Source organism: Tubulanus polymorphus, chromosome 2, assembly GCF_964204645.1.
Source record: "Tubulanus polymorphus chromosome 2, tnTubPoly1.2, whole genome shotgun sequence".
In the NCBI taxonomy this organism is placed as follows: domain Eukaryota; kingdom Metazoa; phylum Nemertea; class Palaeonemertea; order Tubulaniformes; family Tubulanidae; genus Tubulanus; species Tubulanus polymorphus.
In genome coordinates, this window is record NC_134026.1 from 10,733,557 (window position 1) to 10,753,179 (window position 19,623).

The window sequence follows — 19,623 nt, forward strand, 5'->3', positions numbered from 1 at the left end:
AAAGTAAATTTCTGTTAGCTTTTGGTGGTACAAATTGTAACCACTGGATATACACAGCTGATATTTTGTCATTAGGAGGGAAATAGGTGCTGGAATTGATATGGTTTTGTCCATCAGCTCAAAGGCGTTTGGAACTACTAGGAGAAAATGTGTAAAATTTTAATGATTTTTGTGCTAATCGATGCTTGACCTTGCTTCTGGATGATGACATCATAGGGAAAGCCCTTCAGAAAGGCAACACTTTGAAAGCCCTTTAGAAGTCTAAATGATGTTAAGATTATCAAGAAATATTGATTGTTCTGCCATGTGCTAGTGAGTAATAGGGAAAACCCATTAACATGTATATCATCAAAATTGAACATGTTACTACACAGTACATCATGATTTCATCTTTATCAGCTGTTAATACGTTATTGCAAATCTAAGAACAAAGTGATTTTTGTGCTCAAAACTAAAATGTACTCAGTTGATCCTACTGGACCCATGGTCCTTTATTGAAGGTTTCAAGGGAAAATTTTAAAGGCGCTTCCATCAATTATCTTGATCTTTCACATACACGTATTTGTATTTGAATATTGAAATTGTCAGATTGTTGAGCAGCTCAAAGCACTTCCCAAGAGGGCATGGTGTCCCTGGACCCCTAGTTAAGTTCCACAGTGACGTACAAAACATTTGAAGTAACAAAAAAATCTTTAAAGGTCCTGTTTTAAGTACATACTGTTGCAAAACAGATGTAGATCAAGTTGATATGTATCCTAAGAATTGTAAGAACATGCACTCATATTTGTAGAGGTGGACGTCTTGCCAGCCGAGTATTCAACACGGACCATGCTCTGCAGCAGAGTACGACAGTTAGTCATCTCGAAAAACAAGTGTGCGCGGCATTGGCATTAGAATCCGGTAAAGAATATCACTTCTGGTTCCTAGCTTACGTTCGCTATATTGTACAAGAAGGTATGTATAGATTATAATCATTACATGTGAATTTTCTATATCGCCCTTCTACTGTCGCATGTACGTGGCGAATGCCTTCAGATATTATGTATGATACACTGTAGTGTGATGATTTTTAGTGAACATTCATGGGCACATTTTAACTGCAATAATTCAGGGCGTAATGCATGAGATGCTGATTGTCATGGAATGAGGGTATGCTACATTGGAAATAGCCATTACATTCCAAAATATAATAGTCTTTCATGGGTTCGAGAGCACTCGAAGTGCTCGGAAAATGCTTTTAATTTCAAAAATTCCCAAACCCCCCGAAAAAGCTTTGCACCTTCTGTGCTCACAATTGCTGATGGCTAAGCTGTCAGCTGGTTCACGTGTGTAAATTAAGAAAAAATACCGTGGATTTTATAGGTCGGCTTCTCATCCCTGGTTTAAGTCTGTATTGCCCTATGCCTGTATTATGTTTTGGGTTTATTGAGGCCATGTAATTGTTTTCTTCAGGGAAGTTTACTCCCACCTGCATGTTTTCATCTTGCATTGTTCAAGATAATCTTGATCCATGCAACGATGAAAACACACACACACTATCTTCAGTCTTCAAAATCACTATGATATATACAGTAGGCCTAACCTCCCTAACATTTCCCGACCACTGACAATTATAGTATTATACAGTATGATTATAGTATGGTTAGCCTCAAAATAGTATCAGTAGTTTTCTACAGTAGATCGCTTGCCTCAGATCACAAAGGACCAATACATTTTCTCCAGATTATTTCAAATGAATTGGAATTAACATAGCATTTTGTTCCATGTGAATTCCAGTCATGGTGACGATATGTTGTCATCACGTGCATTAATGAGGGAAATATAAAAAATTTAGTGACGCATGATGATCAAGGCTCCGTGGAAAGAGGAGTTCACTGGAGATAAAACAATGAAAATGTATAAGAGATAGATATAGATAATGGCTTTCCAAGCAAGTGATCAGTAATTCTTTTGCAGGTTTGGAAAAGAAGCTTCGTGAGGTTTGTGATAACTTATTGGGTCCTTTATTTAAGACCAAAACCTCAGGATGGGAACCGAAAATATTGGTAAGTTCTACTTTCATATCTATTTAAATGAGTGAGTTTACAAAGTTTTACCACTAGATTTTAAGCAGGTTTCTAGGCAGCAATTCCTGAAAATGGTCAATGGAAATCCAGATTACAAACGCTATTGTATTAGTTTTAGGGATTATGGTATTCTTGAATAGGATGATTGCAATGTGGTCAAAATGAATGAATACACTCTTCTGGTGCATTCATTTTGACCACAAAGCGGTGGAATGGGAATGGGTCAATTCAAGTCCTTTAAAATCATACACAGTGGAGAATGGGGTTCGTTTGAAGTTGCCATTTTAGTCCTGTTGAGAATATGTCCTGGACCAAAATGGTGAACAGTATTTATTAGAAATTACAGTTAGTGTACAATCGGGTCATGGAATTGGGATACAAAAGGTTCTTGAAAGTCATGGAATGAGACTTGTCGTGGAGACTATGAACCTTGGAAGAGTATAACAGAATTAGAAGAGCTAAATTGAAACCTGCATAAATATCCGCATAGACATTTTGGTAGAGAATGTGATGCAAATATTTTTTTCTATTTTTGCATTTTTCAGTCTTTAGACAAACGAAAATTACTGGAAGAGATTATTCCCATAATTGGTTCCAATCTAACGCTGCAGAGATTATTCACTGAGTACAAAGAACAATTAGACTCGACGAAAACTTGAGATTTATAACACAGATACAATAATGTATTTTAGCGAGACTTCATTTGTTGTTGGAACTACAGAATGAGTTTACGGTTTTTTGAAAAAAACTTAGGTCAGTCAAACAGCCGGAAGTTTATCGAAACTCTACAGCAATAATACATGCATTTAATTGTTGAAGAAAATCATGTGCTCATATGAATTTTTACTTTGATTATTCGTTGAATACGTGTAAGATAGAGGAAAGAATATGACAACTAAGTTTCAGTGGTATGGTAGTGTCCGTTGCTTCCAATAAAATGTTGAATGCTGGAGGAAGACAATAATTATTAGGATTTTACATAATTCCCAGGTGAATTTCAGCCCAAATCATTCAACCAAAAGAATCAATACTACATTCTTGCCGATTTTATCCCGATTGAGTTGATACACTCGTCCAATTCTCTGCTTGATTAACCAGTTGATTATCTTTTGTGGTTGGGGCCATTTTGGCTTTTAAAAATCATGTGACTTCTCGACATTAGTGATTAGCTAATGAAATCTGTAATATTGTGATATCTTCGGCAAACCATACACATTCGGCAAATATAAAGGCAGTGAATAAGAATTCAGCCAAAAATATTAAACATTTGATTTGAAGAAGCCATTTGCGAATGCATTTCTGGCATAGTGGCAACTATGGACACATGAGCTGAAATTTGGCAGCAATGGATTCGGCACCGAATTCACCTAGTGTGTCCAGGACGTTATTGAACAAGCTAATATGCTATGTTTCTATTGATTGCAATTCTATTGTCAAAGTGTATCATTCCCATCTTGTTGAATTTGTTGAGCCTCACTTGAAGTTTCTTAATCTGCTTCACTTTCTTGAGATTGAGAACTGTTACCTTCAGTACATCGAAGGAGTTCTTTAAAGCCAATGATATCAAACCACATTGATAACCACATTATTAGAGACACATTATAAGTTCTCATATGTGTTAAGTGTTTTCTAGAAAACACACACTAACATTACGGAAGATAAAGTCCGAAAAAGTTTCCTTTAAGCTATAAATTTATTCATTCAACGTTTAAACTATAACCTCATAGTCATTGTTGAGTATTTCAAACCACTTCCCAAGGGGGCATGGCATCACTTGTTTTCTTAGTGTGGGATTTTGAATTGTCTTCTCAGTGATTTTGGCCTTAATTTCCCAAATGTGTAAAACCAAAACGAGTCAGTTAGCAATTAACTAAAAAAAAAACAGTTTTGTCTAACTTAGCCCTTGTTGCTGATTTATTTTTGAATAGCTTGGGACCTCATCGAAATCTTAAGACAAGGAAACAGCCAGGCATGATAGTTTGTAAAAGATGTTCAATGTATCAGTTAAAGCCATTACTTAGGTAAATCCAGGTTGATTGGGACCTGTGAAATTAATCCACATTGAAATACACTGTATGTATTAAACATTTATATATCGTACGTGGAGTAGGTTTGATAGAAATCAGAAATTACCCCTGAATACGTAGCTTTGTACTTATGTATGTTTTCGATGAGTCAATTCACCCAATATTGTGTCAAGTGAAACTTTTGGTAAACGTGTTTTGGAGCAATGCATACAGTCATAAAACAAGGCAAGAATTTTATGTTTTGGGTTCTAAGTGGCAATCGCAGCTGGCATCATTTTGGTCCATGCTTAATTAGACAGCACGTTCACATGTACATGATCCAATCATGGGGAAGCCTATTGCAGTGGAACCTCGTTACAGAAAACATCACGGGACTGAGAAATATGCTTGTTATAACCGACAGTTTGTTATATCCGGTGTGAAATTAATTAAATTGTCTTACTTGGGAAAAATGCTATATACAGTAAAACTGGCATAAGTCGGACATGTTGGGACAACGGGAAAAGTCCAACTTAGAAAATTCCGATTATGAGTAAGTCGGGTTTTGGGGTTTTTTTAAAGAAAAATCCAAGGAAGCTACAGGTTAAGACCCTTAACCCTACCAACTTAAGGCGGGCAAAGGTTGGCCTTGCAACGAGATTCACTGCACCTGCCATGATGGCGTCGCAACGACCAACTGACTTACACTACCTTGCGACGGGTTGCGACTGCCAGCAGCGACGCCAGTCGCTCTTGCAACTGGGAGTGACACCATTTCTTCCAGTAATACTGGGATTCGAACCCACAATGGTAATGAAATGCTTTTTGAAATCATTTTTTTTGAAGGCTTCATAAAATTTCTTATCGAGAATTTAATCTCATCCATTTGTATTCATCTTGCTTCGACCATTAAGACCAGTATTTGAGCTTCATGTCAAGACTATTACCAAATAGTCTATCAATCATGGAATGGAACTGGTCGGTGATAGAAATTGCGGTAGAGCAATGAGTGAGTTCTTGTGTTCGTTCTGATAGTTAGAAACCCACTTCTCCCTTGTAATAGCCAGGAATTCTTAACTTTGTGTGGTTTAGTGCCATTTTTAGTTACCATGTGACAACCAGAATGGCGGTTTGCGTCGCTTCGACCTACGCGCTCTTGCGACTGGCAGAAACTAGTCGCACACATTCGCTGATAATCGTGTCGCAACCGACCTATGCCCGGCTTTAGTGACGTGGAACCAATACACTATTCTGTAGCCGAGTACTATTGTAAACATGTGCGTAACATGTGTACTCTGTCGACAGAAAAATCGATCTACCGGTACATAATAGATGCGTGCCAGTGACAATCTTTTTAAAAAGAACTGAAATTAGCTGACTGACATAGAGATTGAAAAGTTCATTGCTTTGAAACTTTCGGAACATATATTTTAGCCGAATTTCTGACTTCTTGAATCAGACTTTGTGGTCTGAAAAAATCGGACCTTGAATTTTGGCCGGCTTAACCAACTTTTAGCTGTCTGAGTTACGCCAGTCTGTATTTGTTACGGTTGTAACAAGGTTAAACTGTATTCACACAGGATAATTTGCGGCTTTCGTCTTGCTATGTGCGTTTGGGTTAATATCTATACAGGGTCCGATCTAAGCAATTGTCCGATTGCTCGGGACAAGTATATTCTCATCAGGGCAAGTAGGTTATCATTATCACTTGTCCCCCGGGCTAGTGAAATTTAATGTCAGAAAACTTTTTTCCCACTCGATACAACGGATGATAGTGCCACCAATCGGACTGCCTGTGTAGGGCAAGTAGCTTTTGGAGGGGCAAGCGAAATTTCAGATATGCTTGCCCCCGGGCAAGTGGCTTTCATTCCTTAGATCAGACCCTGCTATAGTACATGTATCAGCTTTGGATGCAGTGTATATCATGATTGTTATGAACAAGGTTTAACATGCACTTTGAGTTATTGTTGGATGGTTTTAACTGTTTCATACATTTTGTAAATGCACCCTTTTTCTATTATGCAACAAAACCCACCAGGTTGAATAAAAAAAAATTCTTTCTCCCTGATGAGAATTTTTGTAATAAATCTACCAAATCTTTCGTTGTTTCTGAATTGTGGTGTTTCTCTCCTAGATAAAGTAGCGGTACCAGATTTATGTGTCCCCTAGATGGAAAAGGGATCATTCATTTATAACGTAGGCACAAAGTTCAGTTGTTTAGTTCTTTATGTAATGGCTGCTGATGGAGTTTTCACCAAACACAATATTATGGTAAACGATTGGAAACTACAGGATGAAATTTCAAATAAGAAGTTATCCACTAAATCAACGGTTACTGGAATCCTATCGTTATAAAACAATATGCAGGTAAACATATCAGTTGCAGTTCTTGGGCATCATTTTGGGGGGAAAGTTGAAAAACTTTCTACCTGAAATTTGTATGAAACTGAGCTCAATATCGACAATATTGTGTAAAATTTACATCAGAATCGAACATACAAAACTGAAAATACAGCTTTTACATTCAAACCAGTTATTACTTATCAATTTTATCAAAAGAATATAGAAGTAGTGAATTATCATTTAGAAGAATAGTGCACAAAATGATATCAAAAGTATATAACAAGTGCTCATTATTTGTCACCGGTTTTATGTTAAAATAGGGTTTGTCCCAGTTATTTATTTGGTTGGTAAATTTCTTTTGATTGAGTGTCTCTTACAGACCCACCACACCTGCCGGGAACGAAACAGATTAGCTGTGTGATACTGGTGGAGGCCAGATGTTCCTTTAAACATCATCAATCAAGTACTGATGACTGAGTTGTTGTATGGTATGCATCCTCGCTTGCCAGGGGTCCGGTATCACTCCCATTTCCACCAGCCAGCTCCCCAGCCTGAAGACACGCGATTTCATTACTGGCGCCTTTGCACATGAGGTTATATCTAATTGGGAAAAACTTCCTTGTTCACTAAAACGTTCTTGGTTGGTTGTTTCATTTAACGAGAAATTCAACAAATGCTGTGATTGGCCCGAATGGATTCTGGTCGACTGGTAACGACTCCAACTCCAAAATATAAACAATTGTACTTGTAGGATCATTGTAAATATTTCTATTTATATAAAATCATTGGAAAACAATTCATATGTGTAATACAGATTTACACGGCAAACATTTGAAAGACCTGAGTAGGACGGATAAAAGTATCCCCAGATGTACAGTAATATCTGCTAGACTGATCAGTTTAATGCATACCTACATCTTAGGCATAATGTCTTACACTTACCAGGTAGGCAAGTTTTAACTGGGCTTAACTGATTCTGGAATACTCTTTCGGTGAGTTTGTTTTAACCAGAATATTCCTATTAGGAAATACCTGATACAAGGATGGGCGGGAGTTGCTTGTAATACTGAGCCCAGTTTCACAGTCGTAAGATTTGAAGATAAGTCAAGAACTGAGAAAGAATCGTCCAGAATTGTATTAAGCATTTCCCAGAATTCCTTTCATAAACCAGAACACATTTCGTCTTCAAATGAGACCTGCCTTCAATTCATGTAGACTACGCAACGCTAAATGATCTGGATTAAGCAGGTTTTACTGTACTTCATAGAATAAATCGAATATCTGGCGAAATCTAATCCAACGGAAAAATGATGTAATTACAGGTAAGGTCTGTTTTTCTTGTAATGTTTTGTCCCAATTTGTTCCTGAAAACGCTACCGGTAGTACCTTTTTACACATGAGACACAAAAGATCTTTTCTGCAAATTCTGCCAAAACCATGAGACAGTTATACAGTTGAACCTCGTTAAAACAATTCTGTTAAAAAGGAAACCCGTTTATTACAATGATTACCAACATTACCCAGTTAACATATTCATATCAATCCTGATTTGGATAATCCGAAACCCGGTAATACGACAATTTCACTTTTGTCCACAAGATTGGTATTAACGAGGTTCCACTGTACTTCTTATACAGTATTTAAAACATCGAAAATTCATAAAGACATAATATGCATAAGTGAATTAGGGAATCCAACAAAGGGGAATTCAGATTTACGAATAAATCATAATGGATGTATAACATACTTATGTTGTAAAAGACTGGTTAACAATTCACTTAACAAATGAGAAGAAACAGCCAATCGTCAAAACGTTCTGTGCTTCTCAAGAATGAAAAAATAAATAATAAAGCTGCACAGCAGGGATCACAGATTTTCTGCATTAATGATTCTTTTAGTCAGGAGGAGAATTAAATTGTCAGAATTGTAGTTCTAAGCCCCATCCCGTGATTGTAGAATTTAATAAGTGCTGCCATCTATTTGTTCAATTCTAATATCAGAGGGTGACTTTAAGTACACCTTAACACAGCATGGATTTTTTTACTGTTACATGGAGGCAATAAATTAGCTTACTAGAAGTAATTGTTCAGTTTTTATTCAACATGCTGCGATTTCAATGGCGACGATTCATAAAAATTCTGTTGCAATATCACTACGTCACTCATGTCTGAATGTCGTTAAAAATGTTTAGTCTTCAAAGACAGGTGACGGCACTAATACTTTTTAATTCAGTACACAGAGTCAAACAAATAACAATAGTCGAATGATCAGAAAACCCTAATAAATTGTTACTGCCAATACAGTAGACTTCGCTCAAGTTGCATCTTATGGAACCGAGTATGGATATCTGAGTTGGATGGTATGCTTTTCATATACAGTCAATCTCCGATATACCTCCCTCCCATTCACCACCACCCCGCCTTACCACCAGGTTTTCAAAAAACATTTGAGTTATTCGGATCCGACTTGGGCCGAGTCCACTGTATGTATTTTTGATTATACTTCCTTTTTAATGGCAGTGCTGACTTATCGCCAACAATCTACAAAATTAGGTGAAGCAAATCTAACATGCATTCAATGAAAATAACATTTCTAAGAAAGACAGAGCACGTTATATTCTTTTTGGTTCGAAAGATGGTGTTAACCTAACTCAGGCGGACTAAAGATTCCGATCAGATCATTGGATTATAAGCAGTCAAGTCTGCGATTATCTATGGGGAACCTTTCCAACATGAAGTGTACTTATGACCATGCCAGATTGATCACAGACCGATCGTAAGCCGAATTGTAGGAATCGAACCAGTTCTATTTCCTACGACTGATCTTGATGTTGTAGTCAACCAGCAACAAATGTTGCGTCACACGACTCCGACTTGGCGATGATCGAGTCACAGTCAACCCGAGTGCTCTTAAGATTGTGAGACAAATGAATCGCCAATCAGCGGTCACATTACCACTTTGTTCTTACAAGAACCTACTCAGGTCATAAGTCGACCTGAGCTAAGTTTTAGATGAAAAATAGATACCTCGTTTCTCAAGATTCTGATGTCCAAAATTGACCCACCCAATTCCCTTTTAATCTTAAAAAACGTTAAATTGCTAAATGTAAAATATTGACCAGCTCGGTAGCCTATGATTTTTTCAATTTGAAAAATAGATTCTAAACAAACCGCCTGAAACATTATGTAGGTCCTGAAACCACTTTGACCTGATTGTTTCACTGCTTTCATCGAACACAATGAACCCGACCTTTATGCATGTACAGTATGTGAGTACATACATCGCCTCATTGATCATAACGCTCGCAGTATTTTCTCAACAAATGGATTGACGTTGACGCCATGAAATTTCCAGTTCAATGCACAGAAGTCAGCTGATTCAATACGTTCTTTCTGGTGATCAGGTAAATCAACAGTATCCTCAGTGCTAGAATGAAAGATGTCAGCACATATAGTGCAACTTGTTGCAATGGATTACGGGTGGATCTAGGAAAATTTGAAGGCCGTCCAAAAGAAATGAGTGTCAAATTTGCAGGTTGTAACTATTTCTGATGAAGAGGGCAACCTAATGCAGCTATCAATGTGAACTCTGACCCCCCTACATCAGTGATAGATGCTTTCCAGACGTCAAAAACATGGTGATTCCTGAACAAACAGTTTAGAAAACTAAGGATCCAGGGACACCATGCCCGCTTGGTGAAATGCTTGACAATCTGACAATTCAATATTCAACACCTCCTGGTGAATTAATACAGTAATCAATGAGCTTGACACTTATCACAATCGTAGAGCTTGTCAAGCACTACAATTCTGCAATTGATTGTGGTTACTGGTACGAATTATGCCTAGGTACCAATATATATGGAAATACCACTATTCAATGTCCCCTGGTGATTATATAAAAATTCCAAATACCATGAAATTCACCATAATCATAGAGCATATCAAGAGCAATGATTTTGCAAATGATTGTTGTAACAAAATATTCCAAAAAGTACCAATATACATTGAAATACCATGTTATTCCATTATTCAACTTCCCCTGAACATATACAGAAACCAATGACCTTGAAACACCATAAAGATTTACCAATATAATGATGTCTCATATCCGGTGGTGGTCATTTTTTAAACCATCAAAGCCCTAGTGAACCTCAATACTAGGGGAAGGTGGAATTCTGTCAAAGCGATATTGTTGGTTTTGCATCTTATGCTGACATTTTTTTAGTTTTATTCAATTCAATATCAATTCATCAACTAATAATTGGAATGCTAATGGGCTCCTGTACTGTTTCCTTGACAAATGTAAGAGAGGATTTCTATACATCAAAAGTGAGAGGAAACATGGCTGATTAACACATACAAGGAGGGATCAACTTCAAGTTGTATTTCAATGTCTTGAAGCCTTTAAACATCATTTAGTACGCTAAAAAAATATATTATTTCACTTTCAAATTTTTTTTTTTTTTTTAAATCAGCAGCCCGGCACTTTTCAAAGCGTGGTGACAAAATGACTATTGTCTTAGGTTTGCAGTGACGGGTGTTTTTAACATCTAACATTTTCAATAAGGTCTCAAAATGTCAAAGGTGAGGTCCAGAACACAAGGTGAAGCCTTGATGATGCAAAGAATGGCATTACGCATTTAACCCCTGAGGAATTGGATCCAGTAATCACTTGAAACTTACACAAACTTTTGATAAAGCAAACGTTCCGCTAAGGCCGCAATGCCTGAAAACAGCTTCTGGTCAATTTTGCTGTCTTCATCGATCTGTATCAGATCAAACATGTAATTCATTTGTTCGGCTGTGATTGAATTGATCAAAACATCCTTCAATGCCTTTTCTAAATCCTGAAAGATGGTAACATAAAAAATAGACACTGTAAGATGATTCAACAGGTGAATTAATTTACTGTTAAATCCTTATATACTACCCACTACCATATATCAAATTTACATGGGTCCGAAAGTCCATGAAGTCAAGAGCTTATGAAATAAAATTGCAGCAAAACAAGTACCAGCATTTTTTATTACTGCCCTTGATTTTAGACCTCTGATCCCAGGTGCTTTAAATAGGAAGTCACATAGCACTTTCAGGAATACCTTTGGGGTTAGGACTCCAATTTTTCCATCCTTGTTTTTCATGAATATCTTGCTGTACAAAGTATTTCTTCTGGAGGAAATTACGCAGTATTCACGAAGATACTCCTGTGGGGACATAGCTACAAAATTTTAAAGTACACCACATGAAAATAAGCTTAGGTGAAAATATCTAAACTTGATGAACTTATTACATTTTAATTGTTCACGCATCGTACAAGATATCATTTTGGTAAATTTCTAAAACTAGGGGTCCAGGGACACCATGCCTACCATGCTCAACAATCTAACAATTTCAATATTCAATGCCTCCTGGTGACCATATACAAAAACCAATGACCTTGAAACTCACTACAATCATAGAACATGTCAGCTGCTACGATTTTGTAATTGATTGTGATAACAAAATATGCCTTGTTACCAATCTAATGTGGAAATACTAAGTAATTCTACTATTCAATGCCCCCTGGCGACCATATGCAACACCCAATGACCTCGAAACATACCACAATAATAGAACATGTCATAAACTACAATTTCGCAATTGATCATGGTAACAAAATATGCCTAGGTACCAATCTAATAAGGAAATACTAAGTTATTCTACTATTCAACGCCCCCTGGTGACCATATAGAATAACTAATGTCCTTAAAACTCACCACAATCATAGACAATGTCATGAGCTACAATAAGCAATTGATTGTGGTAACAAAATATGCTTAGGTATCAATATAATCTGGAAAAACTTTTTCCCAACTACGAATGAGTGCTGATGATACCAAGATGGCCGCCAATTACGTCATAATTGGCCGATCAAAAATTCCTGACACAGGTATAAAACATCCCTTTCCAAAGAATACCCTTCACAAATTGCAATGAGAAATGGCAAACCAGTAGGAAGCTACAGGACTCAGAATTTGGGCCAAAATTGACATTTTTGGGCACTAAAAAGGTCATAGGACGGCCATCTTGAGTCGAATCGACCCAATTTTTCTTATGGTGATGGGCCCTTGGGGGATTCAAATATATACGAAAGATCAAGGTAATTGATTTAAGTGTCTTCAAAATTTCCCTCAAAAAGTTCAATAAATTGCCCATGGGCAAAGTGTGGTTTACCTTGAAAGCTAGAGGTTGTTTGGGGTAAGGGCATTGCTTGAAAAATCTTTTTAATTCGTGACTTCAAAGTTCTATCTTGTATTTCATCTTTCTCAAAGAATTATTTTGTAGTCAAATAAGACCAAAAATATACATTTCGTAGGGTACAGGTAGGGGCGGCAGGGAAACTATTTTATATTTTCAAAGAAATATTTTTCACAATATGAAAAAATATTCAAATAAAATTCATATGATGTCACATATCAGAGGGTGGCTGAATATTTAGTCTTGGAAACCTCTTCCAATGTATGGCCGCGGAATCTAAACCGGCACAGTAAGAAATCGGCGTATTAGATCGTTTTAAATCCTGGAATTTACTACTACAATATTCAGACCTCGACCTATACTTGTAGTTTGCTGCTTAATATTTTCAGGTCACAAGAAATCACAATTTATTATAAATTATATCAAACAGAAAACATAGCGCTCATCTTCTGTTGATGAAATGTCAGACGCGCCAGCAAGCAGCGTTTACAGTATCACTATAGTAGTGTATACTGTACGAGCGTGTGTTTGTGTATGCAACAGTCTATAGCACTCCGTGCGCACATGGAGGCCTTGTGTAAGTGAATGTTCGCTTGCACTTCAGTGTCAATCAAATCAATCACCGGGTATTAAAATGAAACAATACCTATGGCGGAAAATAATTACATTCTCATCAGCAATGAGCATTTGAAATTTGCACGTATACGGCACCTAGTCCAATGAAACGTTCGCCATTCTATGGCTTTCCCATAATTATTTTAGTAGCCCCGGAATTCCCCGTATATCCCAAAAACAGCCAATCGCATTCGCTCGTAGAGACAACACCCCCCAATCGAGGTCATTGCAATTTTATACGCGAGAGCTAAGAATTTTCCCGCCAAAAACAGTTTATCGTAGAATTTTAACAAAGTTGACCATGTACATCGACAGAGTTCGTCATGTCTTCAAGCGCATCGATTATACGTCGTTTAATCCGAGAACCAATGAAACAAATGCTCACATAAAAAAACGTACCGCGATTTTACATGAAATTGGCTCAATGCCAACTTCATATCGCTGACAAAGGTAAACCAAAAAGTGTAGAAAGTGCTGATTTTGACGAACAACAATGGCTGCCAGTCGGCCATCTTGATTGTGACAGGGCCAGTTTTTGGGCTGAAGATGTGTCTAGGGTAGATATATGTATAAACCAAATATCAAGACATTACCTTGAAGCGTCTTCAAAACTTCCCAAAATAACTGGATTCCGTCTACGGACGGACGACGGACGAAAAGTGAACGCAATGGCCCACTGGGACTAAAGTCCCAAGTGGGCTAAAAAATCAGAAACCCACGACTTTCAACTTTGCGCAACATAAAGAAAAACTAATTACAAAATATATTGTTGTTTAAACCGCTCAATTCGCCCATTAGTAGTGAAATTATAGGCTACCGAAATTGCGTTTGAGTTTGCTAAAAATAGCTTTGAGCGAAGTGTATTAAGCATAGGAATGATTTATCGATCCGCCAGACCGTTGACATAGGCTAGCTAACGCGAGCCAGAAATATGGAAAAAATATCCAAAGGGCTTGTGGCAAGCGACGCATTCTACCAGAGCCATCGCTCAAGCCATTGCCAAATGCAGTTATATTTGTGAGCGGTAGATCATCGCTAACTAACTTTCACAGATATCTTTTTCATTGAATATGTAAATCTTTTAATCATAATTTGTGTAGAAAGGCCTAATGTTTTGACTTACTTTCTAACTTTCTCATGTCCATTGGCAACTCAAACCGACAAGATTGTTTAGACAATGCTAAACGCCCAGTTACAGCGCCTTGTGAAGTAAGTTTCTGCAAAAAGCAAAATGATCATTGGCATTCAATTCTTCTGTCTCAGATTGCTTTTATAAGCGATGCTATGCAATGTAAAATACCTTGATATCAAAGGTTGATTTATCCACTTTGGGAATAATCTTTATTTCACTATGATCCTGAAATATTAAGTAATAACATCCACATTCATCATCAGTCGACTTCAGTAATCCAGGAATCCACTTTTGGCAAACAATACAAAAGGGTATCCACACAGGGTCAATTTAACATCTGAGATTCAATTAACTCTTTGCCTGCCAGGCCTATTTTTCAGGAAATTCTGCGCTTTGCCAGGATTTCTGTGATTTTCAGAGATTCATAAAACAAAAACTAAAAGAGATATCATCATCAAATTTGTTTATTTTGTTCATCTGGTCTTGCTTTTTCATGGAAAATAAGCAGCATTTCTTCTAAAAGTGATAAAATCTGCAGCAATCACCAGAGCAGTGGGGTTTTTTTTAATAAAATATGCCCATTCATACGTGTTCAGACCCCATTTCAATAGATGATGTCACTAACACACTGCATTGAACGACTGATGATAGTTTGTTTTAGTAGTAAAGGCATTAAACTAACTGGTGTTGTGCAATGAATTCGCCATCTATTGTTAAAGTTAAGCAACAAGTCAACCGTACCAGCACGGTTTTGGCAGGCAAGTGATGGGAGATACCAAACGTACCAGTACGTTTTTGGCAGGCAATGAGTTAAATCTATCAAAAATTCAAAAATTCAATGGATAACGAACATGGAAGGTTAACCCTCAGGAACTGCAAGAATTTGGAAACAAGTCCACCAATAAATATGCAACCAGGCATTTCGTTTGCCTTTTTAATGCCGGGATGATTTTTTGTTGTTTGTCCGCTGTGCCTTAAAAACAAAAATGTAGCTTTCTTTCATGTGTTCTGCTGTGCAAAATCAAGCCAGTGTAATCGAGTATTCACACTCTACCAGTCCAGTGACAGTTGATAGTGAAATTGGTGAAGGCAAATTAAGGTTGTTCAAACACGGTCAAATCGTAAAGATCATACAGTCGGCTACATTTCTATCGATATAAGCATAGTCGACTGTAGTACGCAAATCATTACGGCTTTGGATAAAACATACCGGTAAGTGAGAAGTTATCGATAGTCTAGCGTGTTTGGATGATTCATACACAATAGCGATACAGTCAACCCCGATATACCAACTCCTCCCAATAAACTGCCACCCCTGCCTAATGCTGCGTTTTTACTGGCAATGGAGCATTTGAATTCAAATCAATAGGAAAATCCCCTGATATAATGCCGCCTGCAATTCACCATTGCCAACGCACTTTGTAGTACATCTCTAAAACATCTTGTAAAACAATGGCATTCCGAGACATAAAATCTCCCAGTTACTGAGTATCAAAGGGGCTGACGCGTTTCGAAAAAGATACAATGAATTTGTTGATATGCACTTACTTCATTGTTTTTACTTGGCTTCTCTGTCTTTGTGCCCATATTATTATCCGTGCTTTGAAGTGGTGGCTCAACTTTGACAGGTTCTGGCTCACTGCAATAACATTATATACTGATTTACATGGTTTCCTGGCAATCAATTCACATTCAATCAGGCAAATCCATTCATTAGCGATAACTAGTCCAACTGTGAACGGCGCCAACACTACGGCTAGGTAAAACACAATATTTCCAAAGGGAAGGTTTTATAAAACTCGAGTTCTGTTTCAAAGACAATCCTTTATTGATATCACTGAGATGGCAAAAATGAAGAAACTGTGTAAATTACAATTAAACTAGGGCACGGGGTTTAAAGTTCTAAAGTTCAAATGCATAAGCCACATTCACGCTGCAAGAATGGAGAAAGCATTTACATGTGCGAAAACTCTGCGTTTAACTGGTTTGTTCAATTTGGAATGGAGCAATTTATTTACAAGTTTGACCAAAAATCGAGGACTGCTCTGTGTGCAGAAATAGAAACTGCTCTGATTTCAATCCATGTTGCGTCTAGTGGGCCCAGTAATACAAGCGGATTATAAAACATGTGCAAACGCCCATGTCTGGTTCGGTCAGCTTAAAATTGTTGTTTCAGGAATGGGCCAATATAGAATGAACTCACTGGAGAGCGTGAACGTGGCTATATCATTCTATAAAAACCTCTTTTACCTGCATACACCGAACAGTTAAACTCAGTTTAAGGAAAACAAGTTTCGTGAAATCGATCGTATAAACCATCTACGATATACAAGCTTTATGAGCGACTAACCAACTAGAATTCTCATAAGTATAATATTTCTACACGACTTGATTACATACATTTAGTGAAGTAAACTATACTTTTACTCCCAAAGCTTTATGTGCTATGGGCATTTTGTTAGTGTAGTCAATATTTGCCAACATTAGTGGCTTATGTTTGCATACCAAGCAGTCAAACAGGTTTTTCTCTGTTACCTCTGTTTTTGTTTTTGTTTCTTTACATCTTTAATTTGAGGAAATGGCTATAGATTCTTGCACGATTTGAGTTAAACTGAACAATTGAGTTTTGATAAAATCAAGCATTTGTTACCACTAATGACATGATCATTCCAAAAAGATACAATTTGTCTATGTATACTAGTTGCATACATAATATATACCTTATTTTGTTTGATTCAATTTTAGCAACAGGCTTTTCCATCAAACGCAGAAAACTCTCTGGTTCAGGCATATACATGCTGATAAGTATGTGTTTTGTAATCCACTCGGCAAAACGAATATCAATGAAATACTAACGTTCCCAATCAAATCGATTGCATATTTTCATAGAGCATAATCAAGTTTGTGTACATGTACTCCGTCAACTAAACTATTCAATATTCCTGCGCTAGCCAAATATCCAATAGTGAAATAATGCGAGAAAAGCATGTTCTTATTCAGGTGACACCGCAATTTTTGAAATATACGCCTGAGTGAAATCCGAATACATGTAACACTCTGGATAACATTTAATGATGATGAAGATCATCAATAACAATAAGTTCACTGACTAGATAAACAAGATTGAATAATTAAGCACTGTTGTCGCTATTAATTGAGGACTTAAAGTCGTCACTGTGACAAGCAAACATTGCTTTGAAAGACACCCTTACAGATTTCACAGAGTAGTGGTGTTACAATGTATCCCTATCAACTAAACTAATCCATGGGTATATTCACGTGATATGATTACCAGTCATTGCCTCGTACGTAAGTAACTTTGTATGTAACATTCGTAGCTATAAGAGTATTAGAAGTAATTCGATTGATTGGTAACCACGAAGCGGTTTTATTTATCACCGGTCGGCATGTCGAAGTAAGTTATTAGTCTTTCGTGTTGAGGGACGTCAAATTTCTCAAGAAAATGCAATTAAGAATGACTCCTGAACAATCAATGATTGATATCGTGGGAGCCAAATATCAATTGAACTATTTAGAAAATAGAGAGCTCTGAATAACATCAAGGTCTATGAGGTGTTTGTGCTGATTTACACAAGGAATATATAACTCGGGTCAAAAATGATAATTTCAGCTCTAGTTCGACGGCTGAAATATCATTCACTTCCATTTCAAATCTATTTTCACAAGAAATACAATTACCGGTATATACTTTTATTTGTGTGCTCAAAATGCACTAGATTTCTTGAGTTTTTTGGGAGTATTTTTGTCAAAATAGGGATATGGAGTCGAGTAAAACTACATACATTTACTAGTAATACTAAGCCTATATCTGTATCTAACAGGGAAATTAAAAGCATTTCTGATGGATAAGCTTGGACGGGAAGATCCTAAATGACAGATTATCACCAGCCAGTTACTTATAGACAATGTACGGAGGATACCAGATGGTTTATTGACCAATTTTACCTTAACTCACTTTATTACATAATCAGGGTGGCCATTTTTATTTGACTTGCTTTCTCCCTGACTATTCATTGACATTGACATTGTTCTTCCCCCCCCCCCCCCCCCCCCGACTTGATCTGCTAAGAATGCAATCAATTGACACAGTCTAATATGTAAGACATAAACAGAAACTGTTTGATTTTGCACGCGATCTAGCAATCTCAATCAATTTCCCTGACTTATCCCTGATTTTTAGGTATTTTTAAATGCCAGTCAGGGCATTTTAGTAGGTTCGAGAAGATTTATCTCAAACTTTTGACAAAGAAATTCTGCTCATATAACACCTGACTGGACCCCGGCAAGTAAATATTGGTCTAAAAACAAGCCCAAGGATTCGCTGCGGTAGTCTGTGATGAATCAGCCAGTGTGCAATGTAAGTATTTAACATAGCTAAATGAAAATATTTTTTCTCAGCTGCAGACAGGTAAAATTGCATAATGAATGTTGTATCCGTAGATATCATATGTTTTTATGTTAAAATAGAAAGGATCCAACAATTCAAATGAAAAGAGACTTTATTGGAAAAGCCCTAATGTATCAGCTTTTTTTCAAATAATCAAAATCGTCCAACCTTATACTAGAATATAAAACAGAATTAAAAACAAATTATGAAAATTTTGAATCAAAGAATTACAGCGACATAACAGTGGTGTTGGAAGTGCCACGACTGCAGCAGCGAAAGCCACAGCAATAATTCACTGACTGATATTTTTCTTTCTTTGAATACATTTAAAACTGTAAAAAATCGGCAATTTGCTGTGGCTATCAAAAATTACTACCAACGTGCCTGCATAATGCTTGTTCTACATACTACATACAGACCATTGTCAATTGAGAAATGTTGTAGTAATTTTAATTCTTTGATTCTAATCTGATATTCTTTTAATTCTGTTTTTGAGTAACATGATACATGACTAACTTCTTGGTTGGATTTACGTCAATAAACTTGAATTAGTTTATTACCCCATTTCTTTATCTTTGGAGTAAAATGTGGAACCGATTTCATTGAAGTTTGTAAATATTTAGTTAGCCATGTCATACTAATTATTCCATTCAATAAGGGTCTCTTTTCGATTATTTTTTCATTGTCAGATACTCAACATTTCCATACATATCTACTTACCCCATGTTCCAGTTGAATTGGACGTTTGAATCTAAACAAATTTCACAGAAGGCATATCCATAAAAGTTGATAAATAATTATAGCATCTTCAATC

General features: G+C 36.8%; 2 protein-coding genes across 4 annotated transcripts in view; one reads left to right on the plus strand and one right to left on the minus strand.

The window, feature by feature from the left end:
• The window catches only part of LOC141900378 (protein HIRA-like), a 57,695-nt gene extending 51,570 nt beyond the window's left edge, over positions 1-6,125 (plus strand). For 2 of the 3 annotated variants that reach the window (XM_074787249.1, XM_074787250.1), the window contains exons 23-25: positions 791-954; positions 1,957-2,045; positions 2,612-6,125. In XM_074787249.1, the coding sequence (XP_074643350.1) occupies positions 791-954; positions 1,957-2,045; positions 2,612-2,725 (367 nt within the window). In that variant the 3' untranslated portion in view covers positions 2,726-6,125. The remainder of the gene's footprint in view (positions 1-790; positions 955-1,956; positions 2,046-2,611) is intronic. The other variant, XM_074787251.1, reaches the window with a different exon arrangement.
• Positions 6,126-7,204: 1,079 nt separating this feature from the next.
• The window catches only part of LOC141900312 (uncharacterized), a 33,230-nt gene continuing 20,811 nt past the window's right edge, over positions 7,205-19,623 (minus strand). Inside the window, exons 7-12 of the mRNA XM_074787142.1 lie at positions 15,950-16,040; positions 14,570-14,626; positions 14,393-14,486; positions 11,517-11,635; positions 11,101-11,264; positions 7,205-9,841 (exon numbers count right to left, since the gene is read on the minus strand). Of these exons, the coding sequence (XP_074643243.1) occupies positions 9,709-9,841; positions 11,101-11,264; positions 11,517-11,635; positions 14,393-14,486; positions 14,570-14,626; positions 15,950-16,040 (658 nt within the window). The 3' untranslated portion in view covers positions 7,205-9,708. The remainder of the gene's footprint in view (positions 9,842-11,100; positions 11,265-11,516; positions 11,636-14,392; positions 14,487-14,569; positions 14,627-15,949; positions 16,041-19,623) is intronic.